At 41.9% G+C, this 10,906-nt stretch overlaps 1 protein-coding gene across 3 annotated transcripts in view; it reads right to left on the bottom strand.

Moving 5' to 3' along the window:
- The window catches only part of LOC116387421 (dipeptidyl aminopeptidase-like protein 6), a 72,086-nt gene that overhangs the window by 10,606 nt on the left and 50,574 nt on the right, over positions 1 to 10,906 (bottom strand). For all 3 annotated transcript variants that reach the window (XM_031854477.1, XM_031854475.1, XM_031854476.1), the window contains 6 exons: positions 10,397 to 10,495; positions 6,044 to 6,138; positions 5,842 to 5,916; positions 5,701 to 5,753; positions 5,175 to 5,256; positions 1,541 to 1,661 (listed from right to left, as the gene is read on the bottom strand). In XM_031854477.1, the coding sequence (XP_031710337.1) occupies positions 1,541 to 1,661; positions 5,175 to 5,256; positions 5,701 to 5,753; positions 5,842 to 5,916; positions 6,044 to 6,138; positions 10,397 to 10,495 (525 nt within the window). The remainder of the gene's footprint in view (positions 1 to 1,540; positions 1,662 to 5,174; positions 5,257 to 5,700; positions 5,754 to 5,841; positions 5,917 to 6,043; positions 6,139 to 10,396; positions 10,496 to 10,906) is intronic.

The raw sequence follows: 10,906 nt of genomic DNA, 5'->3' as shown, positions 1-10,906 counted from the left end.
GGCAGGTGTCACGACATTGGATCGAAATGGTTCAATTTAGTTCGTGCACAAGGTTTGATCGAAGCACCGTAGATCCAATTAAAGGGTCTGTAATCAATATCTTTATTCTAACAATGATCACAGGGCTCCCTGGATTTTTAAAGAGGTTGCTCTCCACAAATGACTCTGTTCCGCATTAAATCAGATCAAACATCAAACAGCAAACAAAAAAGTAAGCGATTAGCTGGGGAACGCAGCGGAGCATTAAGCAGCTAAAGAGACAGACGACTCCCTCAGGAAACCCCAAAGTGAGCTGAAACAGAGTGAATATTGGACTTGCATTCCAAATGAATGCTAATGATGTGTCCTGTCTGCTGGATGTGTAAATAATCAACTGTTTGCTAACACATTCGCCAGATCTTTTATTCGCCATATTAAGGTACCAAATATAAGTAAATGCAGATTTACGGTAATGCTACTGGGTCAGTGATATTTAAGACAACAGTGTGATTTTAAACCTTTTTAAGGCCTGTTTCCTTTTAAACGTGACAATGCCCCCCGAGCACAAAGTGAGGTCTGAAAAGAAATGGTTTTCTGAGTTTGGTGTGGAGGAACTTGACTGGCCGGGCCGGAACAGAACCCCGACACCTTTGAGATTACGACAGCGGGCGACTCCAGGCCTACGTGGCAGGGACTACAAGCAATAACAGACTATAAACCCAAGCTGTGAGGGTCGACCAGCACCAATGCTTTACTCCTAGACAGCCTGAACAGGTTCTCTGCCCGCTGTGAAAGTGACTCTGGACCACCAGACTATACACAGAACCTCGCTGAGCTCTCATTCAAGTGACTGAGGCTGATGTGAGGTTTTTAAATCTCTCAAAGCACACAAAGCTGCTGGCCAAGCTGCCGGCCCCCCGACGGTTTCCCATCTCATGTCTTTTAGACCTGCTCTAGTCAGCTATTGTAAGGGGTATATGGAGAACTTTAACATGCCATGATCACTCTGTGCGGTTCCTACATGCTGTAAGAAAACCCTTTTTGTGCCTGTACACAACAAAACATCTGTATTCTGTCGTAAGGACTACAGACCTGTGGCTTTAACCTCACTTATAATGAAATGAGTTGAAAAATTGGTAAGACATAAATATAAACATTGCAGCCAACCTCGATAAGCTACAGTTTGCTTTTCGGTCAAATAGATGCTGCATCACTGGCTCTGCATACTGTGTCAAAACATCTGGTCAGGAAAACACCTGCAGAGCATCAGAGCTATAATCTGAAGGGACAGTCTCCCCAGGACAGTGAACGACTGATATAATAGCAGGTTATACTTTTTAAATGATGTGTGCAAAGATCACAGGCAAGAGTGATACTCATGTGTCCACAAACTTGTGGCCGTGTAATGTACTTTTTTGAATTCCTTGCTGTCGATTCTGAAACTGACAGAAATTCCCACTCTGTCTTTGGACTTTGGATCAAGTCTGCTATTTGCAACATGGAAATCATTCCGGGCTTTGTTGTGTGTCGGTGTGTGTAGCCGTGTTCGTCGACGTCTTACCCTCATACAGCCAGTCAGCAAGGCCGTTGAACACGATTCCCTCTTTACCAGTGGAAACCAGGCGGATCGCTCGGTTATCCACAGTCGATCTGTAGTAGATGTTGTTTTCAAATATGAAGATCTGGACAGAGAAATGAAGGCAGAAGAAAGATCAGTTTCCTTATCACTGGATGCAGCCTAGAATCGTTTTGCTGTAATGCTCGGCTTAAACCTGTATTTTCAATTTCCTGTGGTGCAAAGCTGGGACTCTTTTTTCTTCTTCTTCTTCTTCTTCTTCTCAGCCTCTGCATCTCACATCTTTCCATCTACAGTACGTGACTTTAGGCTAAAGCCACCGGTGGCTTTTTATCACAATATGACTTTATCACAACCCAGATAGAAACACGCACTCAGTGACACCTACAAGCTAATACAGTCTCGGATAACACCTGCCTTCAGCACTTTATTAACAGATACCCAATTACAGTTTGTGCTGGACTCCTCTCCAAAGCAGTATGACACCCTGTATGTTGCTAATCAAGGCGCCGGAGCTGGCTGAGGCCCCACAGGCACATACACCCCCTCCGGTGTTTATTGAGACATTATGCGGTCTCTTAAAGTGGGCCCAATGGCTGAGCTAAACTGTTGGTTAGCCTGCTGGGTTAAGCACCAGCGATGGCATCGCCTGAAGGAATTAAGACACGCCGCTAGCAGATGAGTGCGTGACACTTAAAACACTTAGTCAAACCACTCCAGGGTTTTTCGCTGCTTCGCCTGGTGCCAGTATGAGTCAGATGAATGTGGGATTGATTGGTATCTGAAGCACAGGCCGCGTTGGTGCGACTATGGGCTGTCAGCTGAAACCTCTTCAGTTAAATGTAAGCCTCAAATTGCCGGAGCAAGAATCAGGAAAGAGAAAGACAAGGCTCCTTTGACTCTGATCTATGGCTGCTGTGAAGAACATCCACGTTTTATGTTGTGGGATAAACATCAGAGGAAAACAGATCAATGCAGGGCTGTGCAAAGCAAAGGATGTTGGTGGTTGGCGAATGTTGCAGAACCACCACGGAACATAACGGAAATCAGGCGGCTGTCAAGAGTTACATAAGATATCTAATTCACAGTATCCACATTATTATGAATTACATCTTGGCCAAAGTCCAACTCAACCTCAAAACATTGATTCAACTTCACAATCTGAACACCAAATGATGAAAAGAGATACATGAAGAATCCAGGTTCAAGGGGACTCGTTGACATTACAGCATTTAGTTGTAATTGATTGTGAATGGCCTCTGAAAAGCAGGTGGCAACGTCTTGACTTATGCGCAGTAACTCAATGACTTTTCAATCTTCAAGGGATTCAGATGAGAGAAAATAGAGAATAAGCAACAGGCTGGAATACAGTCATTTCAAAGGGGTGAAGACATGAAAGTAGCAACATCAAAGATACCTGTGGAGCTCGTATAGCAGGGTTCTCTTTTTTTGTGTACGAGTGTGTGTTCATGAGTGTGTGTTCATGTATGAGCGCGTGTTTTTAGTTGTGAATTATTGACCAATTTTGTCACACAATGCTTTCATTTGGTAAAGAATGTTTCTCTGAAATCCATCCCTTCATTCTTACCCCTGCTCTTTTGTGTCAGTATGACCTCTTTTTCAGGTGTGTGTGCGTGCGTGTGTGTGTGTGTGTGTGTGTGTGTGTGTGTGTATGTGTTGACCCAGCCTCACTGATTGCTCTGTCACGGTAGAGTAACTGCATGCTGCTTAATGAGGGGAGCGTCGCAGGATTCATCTCCACGCTCCTCTCACTGTACATCTGATGCTTCACTGCACACACACACACTGCCACAAACACGTCTTTATGTGCTGATGAAGCACTTGATTATAAATTGCTCCAATTGTGAAAAACTTAGAGAAAATCATTAAATTTAGAGAAAGAGAACGAGTGAGGGAAAAAAAAGAAACATGTCCAACATCGGCAGGTCAGACGGAGACGTAAAAGACGAGAGCTCATCTCATTTTTCTCGCATGGCTTCGGTTGTTCATTAAATGAAACGCGGAGCTACAGTAACAACAATCAGGTACGCTATTACCATATGCAAATTAATCTGCTTTTCTTCCCTCGGCAGGCAAAGTCTCATCACACACTTGAAATGTTATTATTTTCACAGCAATGTATCTGTAATTTAAGCAAATGATGCGATAAGAGCAATTATGGAGGAAGAGAAACCTTTGAAGCTGCTGTTATCTAAGCACCGCGATCCAAAGAGGCACTAATTTAGAGTCAACAAGGTAGTATAGACGGAGTATTGCAGTATAGGCAAGAAACAAAAGATTAGCAGGTGCTCGGGTCAATGGCACTTTTAAGCTCCTTAGAAGATTCTTTTATATTTTTGGAATTGCCAACAAATTGCATGAAAAGACCAAAACCAACCATGTCTTAGTTGTCTCTCTTTACCTTATCTGTTACTATTCTTTGCACTCAGCACCAAGCCCAATGGTTTCTACTGAGGATGTAAATCTTTAAAAATCTTTATAATTTCCTAAAAAAGCAGGGCACAGTCATTTTAAGCCAGGAGGACATTATACATTTGTTTGGGGACTATTTTCTGTTGCAGATGAATACACACTTTTCATGACTCAATTGTTCTTATGAACACACATTAAACCGAAAAACAGAACTGGTCTGGCGCCCCGAACACCTGGACGACATAATTCAAAACCGTTACAAATCACTGTTAATAAAAAATAAAACTGGTTATGCAAAACATATAACCCCTATATGAAGGACCTTTGTCATCACGATTGAGTACTGAACATTCATACTTATACTTTCCATGGTCAAAAGAATCCACCAGTAATTAACAACTCAAAATAATGTTTTATTGAATTTACAAAATAAAAGTACCACTCTCCTGCTACTGTTGAATTTATAATAGCTTGAACTATTCTAAAAAAATGACTCTGTGCAGCTTATGTCAGGGATGAAAAATTGAAAATAAACAAAAAGAGCTCACTTTTTGGAATCCAAGGACTTTGTGCAAATGTTTTTTTCTAGACTTTCAGCTGTTTTGAAGACTACGCTACTTTTCAAAGCTTACTCCTCGTTGCATAGCAACAGGGAAGAAATTGAATGAATGAAAATGCCAAAAATAACTGCGATGAAACCAAATAGAAGACACCAATTTTGTTTGCCCAATGTTACAAACTGTCTCCAATCAACTGGTGCGTTTTTACAAGATCTGGCCCTAAATGTGGCTGGTGACACACACACACATTGAAGTCAATGCCATGGTTTTGCCCCCCAACCACCAGCGACCCAAGACTGTCCAAGCCACGAGTTTGTGCCACCTAGATGCCATCTGCCACTGTGGCTCTCACCAGCTCATGTGCCGTCACAAAGCTGGGAAAATAACCATCGTGTGGCTTTAAAGTGCCTTTGATGGAGATCAAAGCGAGGAGATTTCCCCCTGGAAATCCTTAAAGTAGTCATTAACCGTGCACATAAACCTCTTATCGCCACAACATTTGTCTGTTCCACCCGACAAAGCATGAATCACTACTGTGCCTCTTCTGCGATGCCAGGCTGATCCTGTCAGCTCTCTACCAGTGTGCCAGTATTCATAGTGTAATCTCGAGGGTACGGCCTCCTTACCAGCTGCTCGCCTCGGGGTCCCCATCCAGCAAACTGCAGGACGGCTTCATGCACTTCAGGGGGCTTCAGAGGCCAAGTCTCCCTGTGCAGAAAAAATAATTTAAAAAAACAAAACAGTTTTTGTCTCTATGTACGATGCATGCACAATGCAGCGCGTATCGGAATATAAATGCACAGTCAGAACAAGGAAGTTATCTGTTTTTGTGGCTTGTTCCCTCACTGTAGGCTTCATCAATCCTCCACATCGGGTTTTTTTTAGTTTGTTTTTTTTAGCACAAGCTGACTTTGCTTTGCTCACTACAAATACAGAACAGTGGGGAAATAAGCAGACGTAGATGGATGAAAGGCTAAAAACAGGCCGGTCTGGATGCATTACCACAAAGGCAGAGAAAGCAGGTAAATGGGGCTGACGTCAGTGGACTGGCTGCACCAGGTCAGGATGAGGGCAGATTATCGTGCAGTCACAGAAAAAAGGACCAAAAGGTGACAGACAATGAAAAGAAGACACGACAGAGGTTGGTCTTACTGTGTCACGAGGCTGTATATAATGTACTTGGCCACATAGGAGTGTTGGTAGATCTGCAGAGACAAACAGCATCACAGTTAAAAGAAGGAAAACTTCTGGAAGAGTTAGACGGTGCGAGGTAACACGCTGAGGGTTTCTCACCGGTTTCACTTCAAAGGCGAACAACACATGTTGCATGTCTGGAGACACTTGGTACCTGGCGGCTCTGGCTCTGTCCTGCATGGGTCAAAAAACACACTCGCAGTAAGTAAGACACCAGCTACAGCAGCAGGAGTATACTGAGAGTACACTCACTCCTCTTTAAGCAAACTGAAATAGCAAGATGGAGTAAGATGATACTCACAAACAACTGGTTCAGAACGATAACAGTTCCCTCCTTTGTGTCAACATTAAGCTTGACAACATCCCCTTTCCTTGTACGATACAGAAGCTCATTGTCTGTAAATGGCAAATAAAAGTCAACCATCAGAGAGGGACATGGGAGAAACTGTAGCGGCATATAGTTTCTACATCCAGATTACTGCCGGGTCTTTATAGTGTCAATAATCTTAAGTAAGTCAAATTGCAAGTAAACCAAAACTAACTAACCCTTTTTTTTACCTTTAATCTACTTTCTATTTATTTGTTAAGGTATAAATCAATTCATAATATAATTATTACCTTTATATTATTGTTGTTGTTTTGCACATCGTTATCTTTCTGACATGTAAGGGAAGGGCTGATTTTAATATGCTCAATAATCGATGTGCCTTTGATATTCTTCCTCATACTGGATGAAAATACATTTGCATCTTTGTTATTGAAAGTTATTTGAAAATGTGAATAAAGATATTGCTGCGTATAGTTGATTTTTCAGAGCATTTACACTGCAAACATTACTGCTAAATTCTTGCTGTTCTGTCTATTGCTGGCTAGTTTGCTAACTGTATATCTTCAACTGTAACATCAGTATTTTTCAACCCATGTCCCATTTTTTTACCATGTTTTTAGGTCTAAAGGGGAGAACGACGCTGCAGCCAGCAGCCCACATGAGCTGTAATGTAACTGCTTGTAGCAATTCCTCACCATCAATGTACGTCCACTAAAAGTGCTCGTTATTGCCACTGACAGGCTGAGATTGTAATTCTACTTGTCTGACAACATTATGGAAAGGACCCTACAGAGAAGAATCTGCTTGGTCTGGTCTGGAAGGCAAACACCTGCACACTACTCCATGCAACAAAAGTTTACTGACCACATTTTGATTCTACATCGGTCTCTCAGAAAAATATTGAAGTTACTCTTTAAGACCCCACTTCCATTATCAAAGCAAGTCTTAAAAGAGTGTGCAGGCAGCACTCGGCACAGCTTATCTTCCTCCTCTGTTATAATGCTCTTGTCCTTGTCGATCCTGTTCTCTAGAAAAGCCTCCTCTTTATGAGAAGATCCCATTAAATGTCAGTGTTGCTTTCTCCGGTTACCTTAGCAATAAAAAGCCAGAGTACACTGCATGTTGCTGCAGTATGCTGCTCGGCTTTAGGTGGCTTTAAACTCTCCGGAACGCAAACACTCTTTTTAAGTGTGTTTTCCTCAGCAGATTGACTTGTGATCAAACAAACAGTTTTCTCTTTTTAAACGGCAGAAGTAATGCACCACAAATGCGATGGTCAAAGTGCCTGGCTCAGGCCATGACACCCGATCCAAATCAATTTGGCGCCACCTGTTTGTAACAGTGAAAATGTTCATCTTGTAGAGTTGCACAGTTTGTTTTGTTGCACTTTACTGCCAATATTTAAGAGAGGCAGACGCAAACGATGGTTGAAAATGGTCGGTGCATACTGGGTCCAGGATGGGAACTGTGATTACGCCAAATCAATTTCATTTCATCTGAGCGGAGAGTCATACAGAGAAATGACAGCGACTCAGTTGCCAAAGATGGTGCTTTACATTTTTAGGTAGATTTATATGTGCAGACGTTTCTTGTTAATACCTTGTTTACAGTGTTGGACGCTATTACATTGTGTTATATCGCAAAAAAATATAAACGCGTCAGACAGACAGCAGCAGTTCATTGTTTTAGAGATCAATCTGAAGGTCGATTGCGTTATCTTTGGATCCGAGTCTGTGTGAGGAACTCATAGGCGAGTCCAAAGACTACTGAGGCAAGCAGTGATCAAAGAGCAACCAGGATCAATTACACACCGCTGTGAAAGAAGCCCGCAACATATTGATGAGGAGTACTGAAGTGTGAGGTTGTCCCATTGGGTTTCTTATCAGAAGGTCATTAGCACCGAATGGAAGTTTATTGCATTAAGTTAACTGACAAGATGCGATGTCACACAATTGATTGTGAGGATTTCGCCGGGGGCTGAGGGCGTTCTAATCTCCATCTTGAATGAAGGGCACAGAGACACAGGAACTTAACTAATTATACGCTAATGAGCCGGTAATGTAAGTAATCAGGGGAACGGTCTTCACAGTAGAACAACAATGACAGATGTAAGGTTGTAACATGTCTGTCACATAAGTGGGAGACGTGGGTTTGCATGTGTGCAGGTGATAATGTGAATGTATTTATGTATTACACGCAAGTCACAAGGTGTATTCATGCATAAGCTTGTGTGTACGTGCGCTGTAGAAAGAGATGGAGACGCAAAACTAACTGTTTCCCCTCTGGGGTTTTGCCTTCAAACACAACTAAAACTTTTGTATAATGGCAACTAGCAATGACGATCATAATGACTTTATTTTTACAACACATATTCAAAAGCTTGTTTGTACAGTATGACCCTAAAACACACTATAATGTTCAGTGTTGAAGGGAAACTGACAGTAAAATCTGCAGGAAACAACCTTTCAGGTTGTTGCGATTGAGACCAGAGGAGAGTGATAGCACAACATATATTTATTGTAATCTAGTATTAAATATACTATCTTTTCTTTTTGTTTTATCGGATTTTAGATGGCCAGCTGTGTATCATGTGCATTAATTACATCAAAATGTGTTTTGTACCTGGAGAAAAAACCCCTGAATCAAATAGTATATAAGACGACCAAGTTCATTTTTGACCTCGGAGACAGTTGTTTGAGGATAGAAATTCTAAACTAAAGAGGGTCACTTCATATTTATTTTCCTGCAGCTTTAACTACAGTAGCAGTTTGCTCTGATGGAAATTAATCCCCTAAAGGAAGCTATTAAGTTGCCCTTGGGTTTAGATCTTTTGGGAAAATGACAAAAGTGATATATAGTTTATATAGGTAAACTCTGAGAGCCCAACACCAATTTGTATCTCAAATCCAGATGTTATAAGGTCCATCTGTACACCTTTTCACACAATAATTATGATTGAATTTATGTAACATGCTTCAGGGATCACTGTTCCTCATCCAGATGTCAACCAGACCTCTAACATACATAGAGATGTTTCAATCCTGTAATAAGTAATATGGATACATGAATCAATTACTCTGCGACCTTACCTCTATTAATGATTGATTAGCAGTAGTAGTTGTACTTACTACCAACACAGAATGGCACTGGTCCAGACTGTTATACAGTGCACAACAAAATCCAAAATCCAAGTCAAAGGTACTTTTCCTGTTGAACACCAGAGGGCCCTGAGTCAGCGGATCCAACATTTCTGAGCACAGGTGGCAGCTTACTACTCTCTACCTTGCCAAGGTCACAGAGGCCACAGCAGACCTGCTCGGCTCTACATCTGTTCAATTTGAACCATCCTACTGTACGCCTGGTACACCGCGTGCTGAATGTGTACATAATGCAAAATAAAGCTCAAACACCAGGCCAAGTGTTTGCCATGGAAACAGAAAGAGCTGTATTGTTGTGTTTTTTTTAATGTTGAGATCGTAGAAACTCATGTAGAAAGGTTTTCCCCCAAAAGTCAAAAAGCTCTGTGTTCACGGTTACATGCAGGTACATTAGCAGCAGCTATGGAGACAGCTAGGTTTAATGGCTGCCCTGCAGAGAAACCTCTGTTATGCGATTGGTGGGACTGGAGATGAAGTGAACTTTATATCTTACCGCCCGTTTTCATCCATAAAGCTCCACTGTTCAAGCCTCCAAACTACCCCACATCTCTTCTCTCTTTCAAATCGTGTAACTGCAGTGCACGATCCAATAACTACTTCTCCTTATATATCCCATAATGTACATATCAATGGTAGCAGAACTAGTTTCAATGGTTTGAACTGCAAACTGCCCTCAAGCCGGCTTCCTTCGCTCCCCTCGGAGACTTTAAAGCTTTACTATGTGACGTTCGCTAGGACTCAATGCAATTATTTTAATGAATTCTATTTCATGCTCGATTGCTGGTTGACTGAATGTTTCTTATTCTTCAGTAAGAATATCTGATGAAATAAAGTTATATGAGGATTGGGAATGGGAATCTTTTCTGTTGAAAGGAGATTAAGTTCTTTGTTTGCGATTGTAATGTTACATGCAACGTAATAAGTTATATTCCTTTCTGAAAGATGTTTCATCACTGTTATAAGCCCATGTGATGAGCCCATAGGCACCATCACACAATACACAACAACTACGATAACAACATGGACAATTCAAGACAGTGGGTCAGATTTGAATACTGACGGTGTATTCTGAGTCACGGACGACGACGACACCTGTCAGACACCCGTCTGGATACGTTCTGCGTTTTGACATGAGAGGCAGATGCTGAATGCCAAACTGTTCACTCACCACTGAGCCATTTGGCATCTGGGTCATGGATGTGAAGGTCCGGACCAAAAACATCCTCTATAGTCACTTTCTTCTTCAGGGCGAGGCTGTCATCTACACCTGTCGAGAGCATCACCAAAACATCAATAAGCATGTGTGAATCCAAGTTGACGTGCAGCAGCTCACATGTATGTTCACAAAAGTTTGGATGTGGAGATTTTTTTTGAAGAAAACTTCAAGTCGTCCTTCAGTCTTGTGAGATTTATTAGCATTTCAAGGGACCGAGTTTGCAGTTTTCAGAGCAAAAACTGAAGAAAATCCTTTGACTTTGTCGTCAGCGACTTGCATTGCAGCCTCATACCCGAGAATGGCACCATCTCGCTTTATTATACTCTTCTTCTCTCCTCCACTATGGATAGAGCAATTTAGAACAAGGAACAAACAAGAGAGAGGCCTCTGGTATTGCACTATTGATCTGAGAGCATCAATTCACATCTGCCTGCTTTGTTTTTCAGCAGCGGGGGGGGGGGG

Source organism: Anarrhichthys ocellatus, unplaced genomic scaffold, assembly GCF_004355925.1.
Source record: "Anarrhichthys ocellatus isolate YVR2014 unplaced genomic scaffold, GSC_Weel_1.0 scaffold15, whole genome shotgun sequence".
Classification (NCBI taxonomy): Eukaryota; Metazoa; Chordata; class Actinopteri; order Perciformes; family Anarhichadidae; genus Anarrhichthys; species Anarrhichthys ocellatus.
This window is presented reverse-complemented; position numbering and strand designations above follow the sequence as displayed.